This window comes from Labrus mixtus, chromosome 8 (genome assembly GCF_963584025.1).
Source record: "Labrus mixtus chromosome 8, fLabMix1.1, whole genome shotgun sequence".
Classification (NCBI taxonomy): domain Eukaryota; kingdom Metazoa; phylum Chordata; class Actinopteri; order Labriformes; family Labridae; genus Labrus; species Labrus mixtus.
The window spans coordinates 13,383,330-13,406,270 of NC_083619.1; the positions used below are offsets into that span (position 1 = coordinate 13,383,330).

The window sequence follows — 22,941 nt, forward strand, 5'->3', positions numbered from 1 at the left end:
TTTTATCACCTGAATGTATGATTGATTGATTTTGGTTACATGTCCATTATCTATACGCTGATAATTCACTGCATGCATGCTCTACTGTGTGTCTGTCACTATAGCTGCAATTTGTTTTTAGGCAGAAGGCATGATTGGGGAAGGAATCTGAGAGGGGATAGAGCTCTCTCTGGCTAGACTCCAGTTCTGTCCATCCTATTTTAATTACCTATGGCACACACCCAGGGGAATATCTCCCTTCCTCTCTCGCCTCTGTATCTCCTCTCCTCTCTTCCTTCATCTCCCTCCGCTGTCTCTCCGCCATCGCTTTCTCTTTTTATTTTGTCTTTCATTCACTCTCACTATCTCCTTCTTCTTTCCACCTTTCTTCCTCCATGGCACATAACCTAAAAGACAGCGCTGCTGCGTCAAGTACCTATGCAGAGGTAACCTTTAAATTAGCATATAAATGACCCTGTAGATTGAATAGTATTTTAGGATATTTAACAGCAAAAGACAGATTACCTCAACTCTGATTAGACCTGTTTCAGAGGAGACAGGCAGCCACTTGAGGGAATATCGCCTCCACCTCGATAAGATAAAGACTTGACACAGTGATTCCACTGCTGAGGAGGACATGATTGTGTATGTGTGAGTGTGTGTGTAATAAGTGTGGATGTTCAAAATCACATTTGCTCCTGCCTTTGTTTGTGTATGAGTGCATGTGATCAGGTCTGTTTACCTGAATAAATATCTGGGTGTACATCTCTCTTCACTTTCTTCTTATGTGGTTATACCGGCGCTGACACCTGTTATGAGAGATTTCTAATAATTATCTCAAGGAACCATTTTGAATTTGCATTAAAACACTAAAGCTGGCAGTGCTGGCTTATATGTTATTCATAATATCACGGTTAAGTCTTAAGCATGTGTGTGACAATTACAGACAGAGCTAATCTATTAAAATATACAATTACTTGGGGGTGTTACCACCCTGTTGTCTGCATCTTAATATGACCTACAGATCACAGTTAGTTAGCTTAGCTTAACACAAACAGAGGAAAACAGCTAGCCTTACTCAGTTGAAAATGAAATATAAGATGACTGGGACATATGAAGCTTTCTGGATATTCAATCTTATGCGTTTAATCTTTATAACTAGTAAAATGTAAAAACATTAATTAGCAGTTTTTGCGGAGGGTTATGTGCTAGGCAGGTAGCTGTTGCCAGAAAGCGGCAGAGACTTCAACAGAGTCCAATACAACTCAGAGTTGTAACTTTTTCTCTTCACTTTCCTGAAGAGATGCTGGCTGGTGTGTTTCTTCATTCAGACAGATCTAGGAAAGTGGCTTCTCCCTTGTTATTTGCTAAGCTAATCTAAAATGCCACATTTCCTTATTAGCAAAAGCAAATGGGGGACTTACAAATTTGATCTAGGTTTCTTCTCTAACAGAAAGCAACAAAAACAAACTGCATTTCACAAAAGTTGTTTTTTTCATGAGCAAGGAGTATCAGTGGCATAGTGAGAATGATTTCCTTTTGTTGTGGATGTTTCTTAAGTTCAACCTTTGGGCAGCAAAAGAAATAAGCCAAGAGGAAACTCCTGGTGATTTGGAGCCAGGGAGAAATGGTCGCCCTTTAATTGTTGCTACAACTGACAAATCCTACTTATTCTGTCTTCAACATTAGAGCTGCTAGTGGGCCAATCATAGATCCTAAAATGTGGGATTCATCCTTTGTGAGCCTTAAGATCTATAGTTAAGTCATACATTCTTCACTGGAGTGGAAATCAGACCATCTGAATGCAAACAAGTGAGAATATTTCTCCATAGTTGTTCTGGTTTCTAGAATCTCTTCTCTAAAGTGATTTAGAGACTTTCCAGCTTGAAATTGAAATACAAAGTCATCACATTCTTACACGTCCTTATACTTTCAACAATCTATATTTTGCATGCATTTAATTTTTGTAAAAGAAATTACAAAAAAAGAGATATGTTTTCATAAAACAAAGGTGTTCTTAATGTTTTTGCATGAAATGTGTTAAAATATTAGTTTATTTGATTGAAATGCATCATAAAGAAAAAGTTGTAGCTTCATGTACTCTGTATAGTTGAAAGAATCAGAAATAGCGTTTGTGGGACTCATATCACCCTGTAACTCCTGTATTCTAAACAACTTGAAACTGAAAGCCTTTCGGCAGAGAAACATCTTTATTCATAATATACACGCCCTCGTCTTGTTGACGGACAAACTGTGAGATTTACTTTGGAGTCAGATAACTTTTTCCTGAACTTCTTCTGTAATCTTATCTTCCATCATCACACTGTTAGAATAAAAACATGAAAACCCCTCTCAGCTACATTTTGTTCAGCCCTTTCCTTTTACAGTATAAATCTGTTAATCTATTAATGAAGCTGTAGTGATGAAGGGTGGAAGACTGAAGTATGAAGGTGACCCACTTCTCCAAGTTTAGCCCTTGTCTGTGTTTCTACCCTCAGGCCTTCTGCTTTATTCCGGGCTTTAACCTGCAAACTGTTCTCAAGGAGCGAGTGTGATGACAATGAGAAGAGGGTGCAAAGGATTCTGTTGGTCTTTATGTTTATGGGTTTGTTTTTAAAACTTTTTTAACCAACAAGATGTATTATCATCAAACAATGTCTCAGAGCTTCCATATGAGACACAATAGAAAAAAGGGTGTTTTCTTCATACGAGTACTTATTTTTGTCAATAATTAAGTCTGTGCCATCGATGCTGACTTTATGAATCTGGTTTGAATATTAATGACTCCAAAGGGATAAAAGATGATCCCCCAGTTAGCTCAATCAGGCTTAAATATTACATATTAAATGGTGACCCTACTGAAAAAATGCTCAGCACTCTTTTTAAGTGAATGTGTTGGGTTTGAATAAATATTGTCCATTGTTGACCTATTGATTTCAAATGAGTGTATAGTGTATATAGTGTCTTGCCAGTGTGTTGATAATATGTGAAGACAAAATCTTTGCAGTTCCCCCATCCCCCTCCATGCTGAGGCAGAGGGGACCCCCACCTCCCTGTCTATCTGCTCCATGTACGTGTGAATGCACATACATTTGTGTTCATGTTTAATTGTATGCATCACTGTGTGTACGTGTGTGTATGCTAACACATGTGTGCGCATGAATTCTATGTGTTAGAGGGTGAACCCGCCCTCCTCTCTTATACATCCACTGCAATACAACATCTCTGCCTCGCTTTGCTATTGGTTGCCACGGTAACAAAGGCACCGAGTGGAGTGGCTGCAGCAGCTAGAGAGCGAGCGAGAGACACAGAGAGAGAAATAACACAGAGAAAGAGAGAGAGATTTTTGAGTGCAGACCTAATCACAACACCAAATTTAACAATGCATCAGAAAACACAGATGAGACACAGCATGTTGCAAAATGCCAACGCGACGGAAACATGTATGCAGATTTAACCTGTCCAATTTTGGTCACCCATGCACACGCACATATATCACAGGATTAATTAATGTCTAGCTGTAGCTGTGTGCTGCACAGGTCACGGCTCAAGCAGCTCCACAACAGTGCGAGCAGCATTTATGACGTTGGGTTTGGTTTAGCTGCTAAGGCCTCTGGTATTTATTTCTCAGTGTTTCCTCATGTTCACTTAATGCCCCTCTGTGCACAGGGAGGAGATCTTTATTCTGTCTGTGTTTAGCAGGAGGAAAGTGTATTGATCTGGCACAGCGGCTTTACTAGTTTGGATGCCTCGTGCAAATATGAACACCGAGGCTACTGAGGACAGGATCATGGGCAAATATTACATTGATAATGATTAGGTATCTTTTCACACACTGGAGCTTCTTGCTTCGTACTCAGATTAGTTTTAGGAAGGTAAAAAGAAAAAGTGGAGTTGTTGAGATACTTACACATGTATCTGTCTGACCTTTGATACTTCCTAATACTGGGTTTTACCAGGTAAGCCAGTTAATGCACTGATCTCATACAATCAATTACCAACCCTAATTTTTTTTTAAATGGTTTTGGGTAAGACAATAAAATCATAGGGATGATGCAATTAAAAATAGTTCCAATACAAAGCATGAAACGGATGTGTTAGACGAAGTTTAGCTTTAGCTAGTTTTCAATTTTTATCCCTAGTTAGGTCTTTACAGTGTACATAAAAGATAAAGATTATCTATGATGTTGTCGGTTACAGTTGCCATTCAACATGCTGCCAGGTTGTTACTTTCCTGCCTTGTACATTTATGGAAAGAGGTTCAGGGGCTAGATTGTTGTCGCTAGAGGATGAAGATTGTTGTTAGTCAAAACTATTGACTATAAATAGATTGGCAACGTGCCACCACCACCACCTCCTCCTGTTGTACAAAAGTCAAGCCAATGTAGCCTCCTGACAGGCTGAGCTAGTCAATATGCCAGGGCTGAGGTCGACTGTCCAGCCCATTCTACTAACCAAAACACAGATTTAACTTACGATTAAAATGGCATAGGCCTTTCAGTGCGGTGAAGTGTACAGCAGAACAGATTCATGTGTGGGTCTGAAGCAGACACGTATCTTTGTGAAGTTTCCTCTTTCCATTCCTCATCTACTCTGTATATCCGGTGCACACAGTACCAGAAACCACATTCTTCAACAGAGCAAGAAATGAACACTCTACATAAATCAGCAGGATGAGACCATGTTTTTATAAAAATGTTTTAATTTTATAGATTGACCAGTGTTCCCTCAGTTAACATGGAGGAGGCGGATTCTATTACCTTTAAAGCAGCCAGTAAGTAGGGGGAGCTCCAAATGTTTTTGCTTCACTTTTGAGGAGCAGTAACGTCGTCCATACTTGTAGACAGTCTATGGTCAAATCTAGCAGAATTTCAATATTGGTGTTTTTTCCCTCCAATAATTTTCTTACTTTTATCACACTGGTATCAAAGTAATACTCTTTATCTGCTAATACCCAAATCTAGGTATTAAAATTGGTATTTGGAAAGACAATGGTGTCCGGACATCTTCAAGAAAGATGAAATGGATCTCAGTCACTTGCTGCTTATGAGGAAAGAACATATGGACGGACTGATAAGAGGGGTAAGCAGGTGATTCTGCTCCGTCAGATGACCTGCTGATTTGTTAATGATGTGAGTGTTAGCAGGTGATTTGCTAATGGGCCGCTAGATTACAGCATGTCTGTCCCCTTCATTACATGTATTCCATGATAGCCGTGTCAGTGTCATACCATTTGATCCTATCAAGCCAACACAATGTGACACAAAGAGCCTAACACTCTAACACCCCTCTCCTCTCCTCCTCTCCTCTCCCCTCCTCTCCTCTCCTCTCCACTCTTTCTTCTCCCTTGATTTCTTCATACTCATTCTGTCACCAGCAGAATGATTTTTATAGCTTGATGAGCTCCAAGTCTGAAGGCGGGTATCTCTTTTTTCGGTGTCTTTTATCCTTCATTTGTCTACAGGGAAAACTCAGAAGCCTTGATAATCAAATGTCAAAGCGCTGCCCCCGAACCCCTTTATTTAGCCGAGAGCTTTAAAAATACTGTCTGTGCCTTGAGACTGACTAGCAGCAGCCGCGCTCTAACATATTGGCCTTGGTCGAGATCTGATGGTTTACCTTATAGATCAATAACCTTAATCAATACACACTCTAATGAGGAGGCTCCATCAATGATTGGCTGCAGGTATATAGCATGTGGAGGGAATTTGTGTGAGAGAAACACAGAGTGAGGAAGAAGAAGAAGAGGAATGCTAGACTTTTAACCTGAGCTATTTAATTGCAGTCTTATGTAGTGTAGTAATACATGCCTTATAGCCAGAAGCCTCATTTATCACATTTTTTCAGAACGCATTTGGATATCTAGACATGCAGGCTTTTGGCATTTGAATTGTTCTCTAAATGTTTTGGGACAGTTTTATGCTCCAAAACTGATTCATGTCATGTCTGTATGTCTGCAGAGTTTTGAGTCATATGTAATACAGTGTGTATACAGTATAAGTCAAAGGGACATTCTCAGCCCTGCAAAATGGTAAAAGTTCACACAAATCCTTTGTCATTGTACTTTGGAACTACAACTAGCATAGTGCTCTGGGGATGCAGATAAGAAGTATCATGTAGGCATTGATCAGTTAGATCACTAGTGGGGTAGGGGGTAGTACCTAAGGAGTATGGCAAAGGATGCAGCGGTGCATCATTTGTAAAAGTCTTCTTTGCGTCAAAAACGTACAAAAGAGGCATAACATGCAACACTTTTAGAATTGACAGAAATATAAGTTAGTTATCCTGATCAGTGACAGAGATAGTAAAATAGTGTCCAAAAATTATGTAGCTTTGGTTGACATATCTGAAGACCTATGGTTTCAACATGGATGTCTAATGACTTCAAATTGACTCCTCTACTCATGTCCTTACCTCTGCAATTGCAGGTAGGAGCCGGAGGGTCTTGCAAAGAGAGAGGGGCAGAAAGAAAACCTGACCCCAACCCTCTATATGACCTACAAAAAACATAATCAGACAATCAGCAACATGATTGTTTTGCCTTTTTTTTAAGCTGTTCATCTGGCCGTTTTGAGTTTATTAGACAACTGAAGAGATACAGGAAATGTTAGGAGGCGAGAGTGGGGAATGACATGCAGCAAAGGGTAGAAGTCGGATTCAAACCCACGGCAGCTGCAATAAGGAGTTTAGCCTAAATACATGGGGCACACGGCATAGCCACTAGGCTATCAGCACCTCGATTGTGTATTTCTACATAGTTATTTTAAGTGCCTGAAATCACTTCCACCGGGTGTGACACAGGTCGATTAACAGCACTCTGGAGAAACAGCCTTTTTACCATTTCCAATTGATTGGAAATTGATTGATTGCCAAAATCAAGACAAACTTAAAGTGTCCCACAGCAGTTTTAAAATGAGATGATTATGGGCATCATCGAAAGTACGTTTTTAAATTCAGTTATAAAGAAGTGTAATGGACTTTTTCTATGCTGTGGAATAAGGTGATGATGCTATTTAATGAAAATACAAGTCCCATTAAATCTATCTCTGTGTTTGTGATGTGTGTACAGATTTGATGAGTTATGACTCAGAGGAGGGCAAATTTTGGCGCAAACTGCTAAACTAAGCACATGTGATCAAACTACTCCACAGCCATATGATGTCTAATCTCACTAAAACACGTTTCATTTTATTCCCTCCATCCATCCCTCCAGTCAAAATAGACAGAATTTCATTTAAGCATCAAATTTGGACCCCTCTCATGAAATGGCAGTAATGAAATGAGACTGACCCTAAACCTTAATCAGTTCTAGTTCAGGGAATCCCAATGGAGAGTCAGACGGAGCAAACCCACCTCCCCCCTCAGGGCTGCTCCAAAGCTTCTGATGAGGAGCAGGCTGAGATGTCAAACCTGCAATCTTTAGGCTAGAATTTCATTTGAAGTGGCCCCTGTGTATAGTCTGCAGCCCCCATCTCCTCGCTGATGTCTTCAAACAGCCTGTCACTCAAATGTATGCACAGTGTGAAGTGTTGGCAACACAGCTGAATGTGCTCATGTATACAAAATATATGCATTTTACATAATGGATGCATTTGTGTACTTCAAATCAGTCGTGTGTGTTTTTTCAACCTGGTACAGACAAGCAGAGAGATATATAAAGAGAGAAATGAAGAGGTGAGATGTTGGTGATGGAGGGGGAAAGATGGAGGATGAAAGAAAAAAGGCGAGGAGAGTTGAAGAAACATGTTTTTCAGGTTGATTTGATGGGATAATATTTCCTAAAGCATTTTCTTTTATTTCTAGCCTTTCTTTTTGCATTTCATCAAAATCTACATTTTCCAGGGATTTGGCAGCGCACTCAGCAACCCAAGACAAAAACGGGAGTGCTCCGCCCTTTCTGTTCCCCTCATTTGTCGTGTCTTTTCTTCCTCTTTCTTTGTTTCTCCTCTCCTTTTAAAATATTCTCACATCAAAGACACAAGCTGTGCAGCTGAGCCACAGGCGTTTGGAGTAAATGCACAGAAAAGCTTCTATATTCAAACGTATGCTTGACGGTGTGGCTGACTTAATTTACGACTGGTAGTAACTCATGTGAAGCAGTGTTGTTCCGCTGTCTCTGTTTTAAAGGTGAGGGAGAAGTTGATGGCCTGTTTTTGACTGTTTGACCCCTTTTTGTGGGTTTTCAACTAAGCTAGTAACATGGCTATATGCGCAGCAAAGGTTGTGTGAATGTTATTCCTTCAGGATGTCTCTGAGCCTTCCAGTTAATATAAACCAGCCCATAGAGAACCAAATGTATGATTTTTCTATTACAAAAATGGGTGTAAATTAAAGTTTATTGCACCCATCAGTGAAAACTATATTTGGGAGATAGGAGAAGATGCAAAAGAAAAACATTTAAAAACATTACCCAAATCGTTAAGTACCGGGTTTTCAATAGAAATAGAAGCAACAGGGGACACATTGAAGATGTTACCACGTTGTGGTAGTGCGTCTCTTGCATGAAAGTTTAAAGAACAATTTTGCCACAACCTTTTAAGGCCAAATATGCAACATTCTGAATACTAACAAAAATCTTATATTCCCTTTGTAAATATATTGTGGAGTAATGACTTCCTAAAAAATGTGTAATGTCAAAGTCCCTCTTGGTTTGTTGTTCTGAGCTCTGTGTTCACACTGAAGGGACGACTCTTTGTTCACTTCGTTTAGGTCATCCAGAGGTTCAGACAAGTTTCATACATGTTTGTGTGTGTGTGTGTGTGTGTGTGTGTGTGTGAACTCCTCCTTCTCTAACCATGAGCCCTGCTACCACGATTTTTTTAAAAAGGGACCTGTAATGAATTCCCCATCTCAATCTCGCATGGAAAGAAAAGGGAAAACAGTAAAGAGAGTCTGCAGATTAGTTAGAAATAGATTAGAGAAGTCAGGGTGAGAAGCCAGTAGGCTAGAACAACCCTAGCATTAGCCAGCAATACATTAGCTAGCCTGCTACTGTTTACAGATATAAGCTAACCTGCAGTTTTTTTTCTGTAGAATAAAGAACCTGTGTTAACCTTGTCTGGGAGGATTGTGTTTACTCTCTAGAAAGCATTACAACAGCATGTTTTAGTCAGTCTTCATCTTGTTTACATCTGTTCCATGTGAGGGGCTAACTCTGATGCACACCATCATTGTAAATCCTTTTCCCATCCGTAACAATGAATGTTTCTGTGTTATTATGCCTACATATATAAGGATCTTTACACAACACAAACACAAACAGTGGAAAACAACATACTGACAACTGAGGCGAGCATTAAGGAGTAAAAAGCAGAGAAACTCAGCTGGACGTGAACGAGGTCGCTGCCCCGCCTTGCGCCAATGTTCCAGACTTTTATCTACTGCATTCACCCTGACTTCTTTCAGACATTTTACTATGGGTCTGGAAGAGAAAACATCTGCATAGTCTCAAGGATATCCGGGTTTACACATGCAACCCACCAGGGAACGTGGGGAAATGTTCAGGAGTGCAAGGCTTTCCTAATATCCTGTAGTGAGTGATACACATTTATTTTTAATATCTTGTATCGTGTGCATGTTGAAGATTAGAGAGAACAATATCTGTGAAGTTACAGCATTTGTGTATGATGCAAACAGATGTTTTATTAAAATTGTAACACTCCTGTAGTCTGAGCCCAGCCTTATTCAGTTATTTAAATGTGTGTGCTCATATCTTTACACTGCATGACCCCTTTGTGGCCCATTCCCTATTGAAGAGACAGATTTGTTCCTTTTTCCTTTTTAATGATTTAGAGCATTCATGACCTTTGACTTTAGTCCAGCTTTCCCAAGTCAGTCACCCTCATCCCTCCTCTTTTTTATTCTCACTCTCTGATCTATAATGACGAGCTATCCACTGTTTGTCTCTAATTAGCAGCAGTATAACCTCCATATGTCCACAAAGACTGACAAAGAAACATTTACATCCCAAAGTGGCTTTGTGGGAATGTTTTGTGTCTCGGTGTGTCTCATGTCTGTGAGCGTCTCCTTCAATTCACACAGCTTGACAATGGAGTGACATTTGTGACAATAGATCCCCATTACATCACGAAGCAGACAAAAGACGCACATTAGCTCGCTGCTGGAGTCAGGTTGGTGGCAGCAGTCACCCTGCTGCACTTCTGACCCTTTGCTATCAGACACACACTCTCACACACACACCCACACTCACACTCACACACACACACACACACACACACACACCCACACTCACACTCACACACACTCTCACACACACACCCACACTCACACTCACACACACACACACACACACACACACACACACACACACACACACACACACCCACACTCACACTCACACTCACACACACTCTCACACACACACCCACACATACACACATACACACACAGACACCTACACACATACCTGTTGATAAAGTCGATCAAAATGTCAAAACATGCACACTCACACACTCGGAAAATATTGAGTTCACATCAATAACATTTTTACCTTGCTCTCCTTTCTCTCCCTCTGTTAACAGTACATCAGTGTTGCTGCCATGGCGACCCTGGCTCCTCCCCTCACATTTCTTCTCCTGCTACTTCAACTGGCTGATGGCTCTTTCCCAGAGGAACCTAGTCCTCTTAGCTACGTCCCCGTAGAGGGTATGTTTCTCCCTGCCGGTGTGTGTGTGTGTGTGTGTGTGTGTGTCTTTGTTCGTGTGACTATATACCATACGAAGAATTGATGAATGGCTCCAAGGTGGATGTGGAAATCAGTGGTCAAGGGTCAGAGCCTTGGTGTGGAGTTGCTTTGAAGCCACCCAGGCATGCAGGAAAATAAAGAGACTTCACTCAGTCTCTCAGTGGCAGAATTCATAAATAAGAAAGCTATACAGGGAGAAAGAGATGATTTTTATGGGTGTTGAGAGGCTGGGGAAGATGAAAAAGAGGGAGACCATTGGATCGGAAGGGTTGATCCAGATGACGAGAAAGAAGGCTGAGGGGTGGAGGATAGAAGGGGAGGAGACAGGTGGAGATGGATCGCTACGTCCTCTCTCTCCCTCCCCTGCAGTCAAGGACAATGAGACGTTTTCCCAATCTGTCTCCTGATGCTGAGGGCTCCCTGTGGAGGCTGATGTCTACCGTCTCTAAAACTTTCTCAGAGTCTGACGCTGCCACTTCCTCTCTCCACCTCTCTCCTCCATCTGTACTCTCTCATTTAGCTGGAATGTTAAATGTAGGAACGAGAAGGAGTGAAATAATAGTAATGACTGCACACAGGTTTTCTCATTATGAAGCTGCATGCATCAAAAAGTTCTTCTGTGGGCTGTAACTGTTCTGGTGTTTGTCTTTGTCCTTGTTTTTCAAAACAAAAACATCAATATTAAGAGAAGAAACTATTCGAGGGAAGGTAAAATAAGCTGTTTTATATCCTGCTTAATATCTAAGGGTAAATATATGTGCAAAACAAATGTATGTTTCTGATTTGTGTTAGTTGTGCGGAGGTATCCAGTGTTCCTGGGCAGAGCTCATCGTTCAGCTCAGAGACAAGAGCTGCACATACAGACGGTCCTCCAAGTCAACCGCACGCTCTACATAGGAGCCAGGTAACCAACAGCAACCGCCTCCAACTGTGTCTTACTGACGCTTGTGCATTAATATCCTTTTGCTTTCATTTGATGCCACAGCTTCCATCTGCTGTCACTCTGCAGAGGACATTTACAGTTTGTTCCAGGGAGGAGGAATTCAATCTTGTTGTTAAATGTCAAGCTAAAGCTCTTTGTTCACATCACTCTTTACACATGAAATAAAAGATTATATTACACCTGCAAGCAGTGGTCCTCGTGCCAAATCTGGTACTCCCCCATAAATAGTCAGGTTCCTGATGAAAGCTGAGGTGCTGATTTAAAACATTAGCATCGAAGCTCTAACTCTTTATAACGAGGACAATAAAAGGCTTATATAAATTCAAATAAATATGACCCAATAGCATCTAAAACTGCACCCACATGCAGAAAGAGGCAGGCTGTGCTTCGTGATGAAAAGGCTTATAATGTATCAAATCAATAAAACAAATTAATAATATAGTCCACAAAACATCCCACGTTTAAAACACAGATTTTGATCCTAGCTTCAGCCTTTTTGACCACAGCAGATTTCAGCCTCAAAAAATACAAACAGGTGGCCGTCATACACAAATGGTTTGTTGACAGCAATAACAAAACAACAGTTCTTGCATTTCATTTGCTTTCATAAATGAGGCAGAGAGCAGTTTTGTGCACCACAAATATATTTAATTCAGTTTTTTTTTGCCAAATGAGTATTAACATAAGCTGCTGTGACTCTATAAGCCCTCATTTACTAAATTACATCTGATGTATGATAAATCCTAAAACAAGATTTCTTTTATGAATCTGATTTATTCTGCGATATATTTACCCCACTTGTAATATATCTGCCTTTAAATGTAAAAACCTGTAAAAAAAAAAAAATAAATTCCAAATACAAACCCTTCCTTATACATCGTTTATATCATATTGGTTATGGATTGTTTCACATATCACATCATATAATATGTGTATTATATATTTGCACTGATTTGTTGCCTCTTTTGTAGAGATGATTTGTACAGAGTGGAGCTGGATAACATGGCAGGTGAAGAAATGTTCTTCAGTAAGGTAACACTCATTCCCTTGTTCACACACAAAACCAAGCCTGCACTAATATCTGATAATGTCCACACACACACACAGATAACAAGCTTTGGGACTTTGGTTCATTCTTTTTGCAGAAACGGACGTGGGAATCCAATAAGAATGATATTCGAGTGTGTCGGATGAAGGGCAAACATGAGGTACTGCGCTCGTACACAACATTCTGACTTTGAGAGCCACTCTCTCGTGCATCAACACAATCTACACTATCACACGCATGGACGGACACAACAGCTGTTACAGAAACCTTATTTCCTCGAGGTGCACCTGCATGCGGTATTTACACAAATTTGATCTTGTTGATACAGAATCAGCACATCACTTAATCACGCCAGAGCAGTGAAACGTTACCCAGCCCGAAAGATGCCTATGAAGCTTGAAAGCCATTTTTCTGCACACCTGCATCCTTCCTTTTTAAGTTCACTCATAGCATGCAGGGGAGACAAGAAAATAAGGAAATGTGTGCAAAAAAGGGCGTAGTTGCATGATGCATAGGGAATGTGATCTAATATACACAAGAAAAAGATTATGGGTAATTTGGTTGTCAGGGTGTTTCATTTAGATAACATCTTTATTGTATAAAGATATTATTCATCTTTTTCAAGCAGTGGCCATTTTCCTCTGATGTCATGTTCACAGCTGTGTTCCATGTTATTAATAATATCCAGTAAAAGTTGGTAGTCTATAATATATTTATGATGTCACTACTTCTTGATTCATCAGCTACTAAAAAAAACCCAGAAATCCTAAAGGAACATTTGGCTAAATTTCAAGGGACAACAACATTATGTGAAAAGCGATTAACTACTGTAAGACAATAGCTAATGTTAGCATTTAACCAATTCAAAGCTAACATTAGCCTGTTTAATAGAATTACATACAGTGATAAAACCTATTCCTGTCCAACAGTAGCTCAGCTAGAAATTAGATTAATGCTAATTAATTGCAAGCTTTTGTTATATCATTTAATTAATCCCTAGCTAAAATTTAAGTGACAACAGCAACATGGACATTCTACTGGAAACAACCTCACGCCTCTCCCTCTGCTACCTGGTATCACTCACCTAAGCCCACAAAATGATCCTCAAAACATGCAACCCAGCAAGCATTTATCTTTTGGTTGAAGGTGGTAGACACTTAGACTTGTATCAACCTGTTTTCAATCTAATTTCATCGTTGAAATCCCCGGCTAGTGCTCACTGAGAAGCCAACCTCAGTCACTTAAACGTTCTGTTCCACTCAGCTTGTTATGTCGGACTCAGAGGAGAGAAACGCTGGCAGTCAATTCAATAAACAGCCAAAAAAGTCAAAAAGAAGCAACTAGTGTGTGCCACAGCCCGTTGTCCTGTCTGCACTGCCCGAGGTGAGGAGAGAGAGAGAGCGAGAGAGGAGAGAGAGAGAGCTGCTGACACAAGTCACAGAAACTGGATGGCGTTTGTTTTAACAGTCACTGTGTCACTGTGAAAAAAAAGCTCACAAGAAACACTTTCATATAATATTGTTAGTGATATGCAATGATCTACATTTTTGTATTTTGACTAAAACACTTTGAAATGATGTAGCTACTCAAGAGTGTTTGTGACTCAATTAGTGTGATTTTATGGTGATTTTTCAGATTGTATACCTTTATTTAACTTAGACTTAACCGTGCTTGTGATGCCAGAAGAAAAATGGCAGCAGTCTGAATTTGGTGAATTTTCACAGGCAAAATTGAAATCTGAATGGAGCTCATGGCAAAAGAAAAGAGGCAACAGGAAACATTATTGAGCAAACTTCGTAGAAAGAGTGACATAGCCTCAGGAAGGAAGCAGCAATAAGAATCAGCTGAGAGTCATGCAGGTACAGAAGGTATAAGATGTGCGTGGGCAGAGGAAAACTGAAACACTTATTATCATTATAGGACAGGGGAGCCATCAGGTAGAAAGAAAGGGCTGACGAAACAACTAAAGGAAAATATATTTCCCTTTACTGAAGATAGGTGAGGGATTAAAACAAGTAAGAATTAAAAAAGCTGTGATAAAAGAGCTCCAAAGGCAGGAGGAGACAGGATGACTTGAGGTGGAGGGGTGGGGGGTCATGAGAGGAGAAAGAGGAACAGAAGAAGAAAAGTGACAGAAGGTGGAAAATATTAGCAAAAGTATCACCCGATCATTTACATTTGTAACAATTAAAGAAAACACCTTGGAAGTTGCTCTTTGCTTGGTAACAGGCGTATTTTTAATAAGCTTTAGAGGTGCTGCTTTTGTGACCCTCGCAATGTGCAAGGCTTTGTGGTGACCTGAAATAACCGGATACTGGCTTCAACAACATATCAAAAGTACATTACTTCGATTGGATGTCCTCATATCTAACTCTAGCTGAGAAAGCATGAGAGCTTACTTCTCAATGAATGCTATTCCTTTACTTTAATCTGTGCTCATCCTGCTATGACATGCGAGAAATGAAGGTACAAAAGGTTTACAAATTAGCTAGCTAGAATAATATTACCACTAGACAAACATTTTAAAAAAAGTTATTAACTATATGCATTTTGCACACAAATATGCCAGCAACCAACAGTCCCCAGTTTGAAGGCGGCTCAAAAGTCCCTGTCCTGTTGTTCCTCCAGATGAGGTGTGTTTGAGGGTGTTATTTCCTCTAACAATTGTTGCAAGCTGCATTTCTCATACCACACACAGGGAGTCTTCTCGCTCTGACTCGTAGTATTCAGCTTTGCTTTGCTTCATAACTGTCTCTTTCAAGTTGTCCTGTATTGTGTGATTTCCCCTCCACTTAAATCTTTTCCTTTTGTCTTTTTTTTTTTTTTTTTTTTTTACAACAGGGAGAGTGCCGTAATTTCATCAAGGTTCTTCTCAGCCAGCATGATGGCCTGTTTGTATGTGGAACAAACGCATTCAACCCACTGTGTGCCAACTACACTGTTAGTATCCATCTATCTGTCAGCCCGTCTTTCTCTGTGTAGCTGCCAGTTTGTTTGTCTTAATAATTGTTTCCTGTTGCAGAGAGACACCCTTGAATTGGTGGGAGAGCCTGTGAGTGGGATGGCCCGGTGCCCATATGATCCACGACATGCCAACGTGGCTTTATTTGCAGGTAGCACCATGTGTTTGTGCTCTCAAGATGAAGAGTTCACTGTATCTAGCAGACATCAGACTCAGTTTTCAGCTCTAGACATTGAAACGTCTGCGCCCTTGTGTTTACGTTTGCAAATGATTTATAGTCAGACCTCTCGACGCATTGCTTGTTTGGTTTTAATCTTCCTGACCTTGTGCTATCTCCCCATCTGTATCTTCCCCTTCCTCTTAATCTCCTTTCCTCTCACTGCGCTTCTCTCAGATGGAAGTCTCTTTACGGGTACTGTGACAGACTTCCTGGCCATCGATGCTGTGATCTATCGCAGCCTTGGCGACAGCCCCGCCCTCCGCACGGTCAAACACGACTCCAAGTGGTTCAGAGGTACTTTTCAGTTTCAAAACGATGCATAAATGAACCTCAAGAGCCGGACAACTTAATGACTTTTTGTATGTTCTTTTGGGCTTATTTGTGAATAATAAGACTGTGGAGGCTAAATAATATTAATAAGCTACATTAAGGGAAGCTGAACGTGAGGAGGTCTATATTTAATAGATTCATTTTAAGTGGAGCATGTTCACACAGAGTGATGTATTGAGGTTAGTCAGACTCTGCAGTTTCAGGTGTTCACAAGTCTCCAATTCCAAAGATGAGTCAGTTTACAGAAAGAGAGAAATAAACAAGCAGACTGAGGTCAAAGCTCTGGATGAAAAACATTTATAACATGTGTATCCTCTTGTCCATGATGATAAATTAAACAAGACATCAATATTTAATGAGCAATGTTGGTGGACAGCATTGTGACTGGACAGCACCATGTCAGAAACTTTGGAGGTTTTTGTTTTGCTTCGCTGCGACATTATTGTCCATTAAGTGTGATTGTGTGTTACTAACGGTGTCTTCTCTCATTTGACTTGTTTTCAGAGCCCTACTTTGTGAGCTCCATGGAGTGGGGGCCTCATATTTATTTCTTCTTCAGAGAGATGGCCATGGAGTTTCATCATCTAGAGAAGGTTCTCTCAAACACGACCTGTTTTCTTTTTAAAGATTCATTTTGAGATTTTTGTGCCTTTATTGTTAGAGATAGGACAGTGGATAGAGTCGGAAATCAGGGAGAGAGAGTGGGGTATTACATGTGGGAAAGGAGCCACAGGCTGGATTCGAACCTGGGCCGCCCGCTTGGAAGACTATAGCCTCCATACATGGGGCGTTCACACTAACCACTGCGCCACCAGCGGCCCAACGACCTGTTTTCTAATTTATTTTAATTAGCAGGACGTTCATTTTTATGCAATTCAGATTTATTGAGCATAAAGCATATTTTTTGTGAATTTTAAAGCCAGAGAAAAAGGAATATGCACAATTTAGCATTGAGAATGCTCGTTTTACAAAACGATTTACCATAAACAGTTGAACAAAAACTTCGAAGCTAGATAGTGGTATTGAATCGTATTAAAAATTGAACTAAACGTATTGTTCTGTCAACTTTAACTTTAACAATACAAGATAATCATTGGGATAAATTAGAACATTACAATGAATAAATGATTCTTTTCTCTTTATCCCTCTCGTATCTTGACGTTGCTTGTTTTACTCCAGGTGATGGTTTCCCGTGTGGCTCGTGTGTGTAAGGCAGACCTTGGTGGCTCTCAGCGCGTCCTGGAGAAACAGTGGACTACATTCCTGAAGGCGCGGCTCAACTGCTCTGTCCCCGGAGATTCACACTTTTACTTCAACCTCTTACACGCCACCAGCGGGATCATTCACATGCAAGGACGAGACGTCATACTTGGTCTCTTCTCGACGCCACCAAACAGGTACTGAGCGGCACAACAAAGGAAAAAGAAAACGAAAAGCACAAATCATTTTTTCTTATAAATGCTGTGTTGTTCTTCGTCTTTGGCAGCATCCCTGGCTCTGCAGTGTGTGTGTTTGACATGCAGCAGCTCGCTCATGTGTTTGAGGGCAGGTTTAAAGAGCAGAAATCCCCTGAGTCTATTTGGACTCCTGTGCCGGACGAAGCAGTGCCTAAACCCAGGTATTGTTATTAAAAAGTGATGTAAGCAGAACTTGTGCAGAATACTGCAGCGCTGTTGTCCTGAGCGTCTTCCTCACATATAGTCTACTTTCTCCTCTTGCTGTAAGCTCCATTTCAGTCACATTGCAACTTCACAACCACTCAGCAAATATTCTAAAACAACCTCCAGCAGCTTCTTTCGCTCTCTCTCTCTCTCTCTCTCTTTTCTCTTTGTATTTATTATCCTCGTTCTTGTTTTTATCTTCCCATCTCCATCTGCAGACCAGGAGGATGTGCAGTGCAGGGGTCCAGATTTAGCTCCTCTAATGCGCTGCCAGACGAGGTGCTGAACTTTGTGAAGACCCATCCGCTAATGGATGATACCGTTCCACTGCTGGGGCACAGACCCTGGGTGGTCAAGACTATGGGACGGTACACATACGGACTCAATTGTTTTTTATAGCACCCATGCAGAACATTTTATGGCATGAATATGGGAAGCTTAGACCTTAACATATGAATCATAGCCTGTAGATAAAAAAAGGAGAAAGGCTTGTATTTAATGTACATATCTGTCTCTATAGGTACCAGCTGACAACCATGGTGGTGGACACAGAAGCTGGTCCACATAAGAACCGTACAGTTTTGTTCTTGGGCTCCACCAGAGGAACCATCCTCAAGTTTCTGATGATTGTCAGTGGAGATTCAGTCTCCCACAGCAGCGTGTTTCTGGAGGAGGTGGAAGGATTCAACCCAGAGAAGTGAGTAGGAGTTGAGCCACATTTGTGCTTGATCTCCAATAAATTATCCATCTCAGCACATTGCTGCAGGTAGATCAGGACTCACGCTCTCGACCTCCTTTTAAGAACTGAGTAGCTGTGAGTTTTGAAAATGAAATTACCTCAGCTCTACTTTGAGTGTGATTTTTTAGGGCATTTTATAGTAAAAGGTTTAAAGTTCTTGCTTCTAATTGTAGGTATATTCAAATTAATTTTATTTTTACATCTGATTACAGTTCACAAAAAATGACAAAAGATTCAGAAAATATGATTTTCAAAAGTCAAATGAGATTTTTCTTACTCTTTGTTTCATCTGAACATAAACTTGTATATATGCATAAAAAATTTGAGAGTATTCAGTATCACTGCTTAAAAAAATGCTCAATTGCTCCATTGATTGACCATCTAAAAGTTTCAGTGACTTAGCAATGACAATAAGAATCTTGTTGGTTGTTTAATCGATCATAAAGTCAAACGTTGTTTTGTAGCACCAGAAACCTTTGCAACTTACATTGATATACTTTCAGACCTTGAGCATTAAAACAGGTAGAAGTAAAGTAAAGATTTTGTCTCCGGCCCTGGTGCCAGCTAGCACAAAAGAGTTCATTTTTTCAAACCAAACAGCTGTGGTTTATGTTCCAGTGCAGGTCTTAATAAAATTGATGTTGTGACCATTTGTATCAGGGTTAGAGCACAGGGTCTGTCTGTCTTCAAACACCAACAGATGAGACCTTTGAACCCGTCTCAGATTGATTTAAAGCCAAACAGGGTGCACTGACCACCTCCTTGCCCTCTGCCTCCTGTCTACACATGTGCGTGTCTCTGTGTTTGCAGGTGTGGTGAGGACTCTCCTCAGGCCCGTCAGCTCTTGTCTCTGTCGTTGGACCGGACCAGCCACACTCTGCTACTGGCCTTCCCCTCCTGTCTGGTGCGAGTGCCCACGTCTCGCTGCCACCTGCACTCACGCTGCATGAAGTAAGAAACAAACTGTGACCTGTTTTTGTCTTAGAGAGAGTTTTTTTTTTCTTTACCTCGATGTTTCTTTGGCTGATAATTAGGTCAGTTTGAATGTAGAAGTGGCTATTAGCCAAGGCACTGCACACTGGCCAACTTTTGTTTTCTTCTTGTGCTCTCATTCCAGAGTTGTGCATAATGTTAATTATGGTAGCATTTGTTTACTTTGTATATATCATTTAGCTTGACACCAGACAGTCTTGATCTTGCAACAAAGAATACATGATTTATTATGAATACTAACAAGGAGTTAAGTACTACACATATGGGAAAGATGTGTGAATGATGTGAACCTGAATCCCACAGCAGGCATAAATCACACGGAGATACAAGAAGCTGAGAACAAGAAGCCACTACTTACAGTGTGTGTGACTGCTGTGTGTAAATATGTATTACATTTAAAACACATATATCGCATACCTTCATTGGAACGTACAATAGCAGTGCCCAGGTTTGGCGTGACACATTTCCCTAAGTCTCTGAGGGAGCATTTTAAATTTTGTGAGTTTTCTTTAAATGTTCCTTGTGTGTCCCTTCTCTGTATCTGTGTGTGTGTGTGTGTGTGTGTGTGTGTGTGTGTGTGTGTGTGTGTGTGTGTGTGTGCAGGAGTTGTCTAGCCTCCAGGGACCCTTACTGTGGTTGGACCAGAGGCAGCACCTGCTCCTTCCTGAGACCAGGCACACGGTGAGGACAATGTACACTAATGAACACACACACCAACCTTCCTTATAATAGTATCATACCTCTGCAGACTTGCTGTCTGCACACCCTGCATTCGTTTCTGTGTGCTGAGGTGTGCTTTTAACTGGAGTTAAAACAATCCGTTGTGTTGTATTTGGACCAGTCTGGCCACTACAATAATGTCGAGTGTGCATTTGAGAATAAATGCTTAAAAATGATGAAAGGGGGTTGTAGTTTAAGTTGTTCCAAATATGTAGATTAATTCCCCTCCATTAAAGGGTGACCTTGGCATTTTTTGTCTCAAAGCCCACTATAGAATTCTTTTGTATCATAACTTCAGATGTAAAAAAAACAAACAAACAAAGAAGAGAAACAGAAATGAAGGGCACAGCTGGTTGACTCTTGTTGTTCAGAAATTCAAATCAGAGAAATAAAATACAATAGATAAGATAGTGATTCATAAATAACTTAACACACTCATACTGGTTTATATTCTGTTGTTACTTAAAAGGCCATTATTATTTTAACAAACTCAGCAAGATTGGCTAAGTGGTTAAAATCTCTAAGTATTAAATATTCATTCCTTGACTATGTGAAGTACACAGGATCCATTGCTTCATCTATTAAACTGTTTATTTAGTGAAATCTAAAAGCTTTCTCTTTTTTGTCTTTTTAATGGGTTTTAGGCTGATATAGTAACCTAATGCTTTTTTATCTTCCATCTGCACTTAAACAATTCATGTTTGTCTTGTTGAGAATCTGATGATGCAAAAAAAGGTTCATCTTTCTTTCCTTTTTTCATATTTATTGCAGTTAGGGAGTTCAAATGAATCCGTAAAATAATTGTACTGTTTTTCAAATAAACGAAGAAGATTCAAATGTAAGCATTACTTTTAAAAGTTTAATATTTTCTATTGTTTGTGTATTCAACATTACATTTGATTTATATTGTTAAAAATGATTCTTTAAGCCAATTAACATGTGTGGCTGTATAGTATTTCCTGTTTTGGGGTACCTAATACAAACCTTAATCATTGAATCATAATAAGAAGCATTGTCCTTCATTCATTAATATTCCAGTAAATATTATGGAGCAATAGTGTCAGTTATGTATGTTAATGAGGGTCAGTCACTGTACCTGGGATTTCAATCCATTCTTCATGCTCCCATCACCACCTGTCGACTGACCCTGACCTGCGACCTCTTTGTCATGTGTCAAAAAAAAAGGAAAATCAATAATGGGATCAATAGTGTATCCTATTACAGTGAAATGACATATCAATACATGTCATATATAAATGAGTGATTTCTATCAACAAATGTCTCCTTTCATGTACTGTTTACTTAGTTTGTAATGAAAAGCCAATGTTTTATTTTCACTCAGGTTTAATGTTAGACTGTCAACATATAGGAGAGGGACTTTCTAAAGTGAATGAAGAACACATAATGAAATGTTCCCTGCTGTGTGATGTCTCTATATGAAGAGAAATGAATGACCTGTGATCTGATCTGTGTGACTGCAGGCTGCCTTTTCAACAAGATGTGGAATACGGAAACACCTCCTCCCATCTAGGAGACTGTGATGGTAGGTTGCAGTACTATGTCATGGATGCTTCAGTCTGAGGGTGGTGTACTGAGAGCAGGCTCCCCCTTGTGGCTGAATCCTTCATTACACTGTCTACTTGTCACTGAACATTTTGTTCTGGAAAAATAAAACCAGAGAGAGAATATTGATGACTTTTTTTTTCCCCATTTAAGCTTTTAATTATCCAAGTAGTAATGAGATTTCCTTCCCCACAGCTCAGCAGGATCCTTCCAAACTTATTCTAGCATCTGAGTTTGTTGAGTGCATTGGTCTCTTTGTTGAATCAGGTGGGAGTGGATTCTGGTTTCAGTTTTACTTTCCACAGGTCAGACGTGCTCCCAGTGTGAGACAGTTTAATTAGAGAGGATGTGAGATGTAGACTATACAGCTATACCGCACAATGGGAAATGATATATCCTCCTGGTTACAAGGCTTTATTCTCTATAGGATGAATGCACATCTGAGAGTAGGATGACCAAGGGTAGCCGGCGAGCAAGCTTGAAATGGCATAAAATACTGATGTCACTTTATTTCCGAGGGGCTCAGATGTCGCTGCAGTATCACCAGAGGGAAGGCTCTTTGAATCTTGTTCTGGATTTTCAAAGTCAGCAAAATCTAAAAAAGACATTTCCATTCCGGCTGACTCTTTCTGAACAGTTTTAGGTCACCAAAGTCATCAAACTATTTCTAATGAGATAATTTCTTAAACTGATACACAGGCGTCTAGTTTTGCACCAACTCTCAGAAACTGATAGCGGTAGAAGTCAGCGCTGCCAGACTGCAGACCTGACAGACTCAGAGCGTTGAAAAGCGCAGCGCAGCCTGAGCCAGGGGCCGGCGTTTGCTGCTGTGTCTGCAGATGGGATAGATTAGAACTGGGTGGAAACACTGAGGTAATGGTATGTGCTGAGAGGAGAGACTCTCCTACAAGGCTGCAGGACGGAAAGTGTGGGGAGAAAAAGAGAGACAGCTGCTGTGGTCTGAGCTGTGCTGATGACAACTGCAGACCTCTCTGAACCTGGATCCTTTGGAGCCTCAAGGCCAGACTGGAGAGGAGCTGAACACAATGATCACCAATTATGAGTGTTATTCTAGTTA

General features: G+C 40.3%; 1 protein-coding gene across 1 annotated transcript in view; it reads left to right on the plus strand.

Annotated features, from left to right (window-relative positions):
* The window catches only part of LOC132979007 (semaphorin-6B-like), a 33,043-nt gene that overhangs the window by 5,717 nt on the left and 4,385 nt on the right, over positions 1-22,941 (plus strand). The window contains exons 2-16 of the mRNA XM_061044445.1: positions 10,521-10,644; positions 11,477-11,588; positions 12,599-12,659; positions 12,773-12,835; positions 15,517-15,615; positions 15,698-15,788; positions 16,032-16,151; positions 16,692-16,780; positions 17,367-17,584; positions 17,674-17,805; positions 18,067-18,216; positions 18,369-18,545; positions 19,398-19,538; positions 20,184-20,261; positions 21,782-21,843. Of these exons, the coding sequence (XP_060900428.1) occupies positions 10,539-10,644; positions 11,477-11,588; positions 12,599-12,659; positions 12,773-12,835; positions 15,517-15,615; positions 15,698-15,788; positions 16,032-16,151; positions 16,692-16,780; positions 17,367-17,584; positions 17,674-17,805; positions 18,067-18,216; positions 18,369-18,545; positions 19,398-19,538; positions 20,184-20,261; positions 21,782-21,843 (1,699 nt within the window). The 5' untranslated portion in view covers positions 10,521-10,538. The remainder of the gene's footprint in view (positions 1-10,520; positions 10,645-11,476; positions 11,589-12,598; positions 12,660-12,772; positions 12,836-15,516; positions 15,616-15,697; positions 15,789-16,031; positions 16,152-16,691; positions 16,781-17,366; positions 17,585-17,673; positions 17,806-18,066; positions 18,217-18,368; positions 18,546-19,397; positions 19,539-20,183; positions 20,262-21,781; positions 21,844-22,941) is intronic.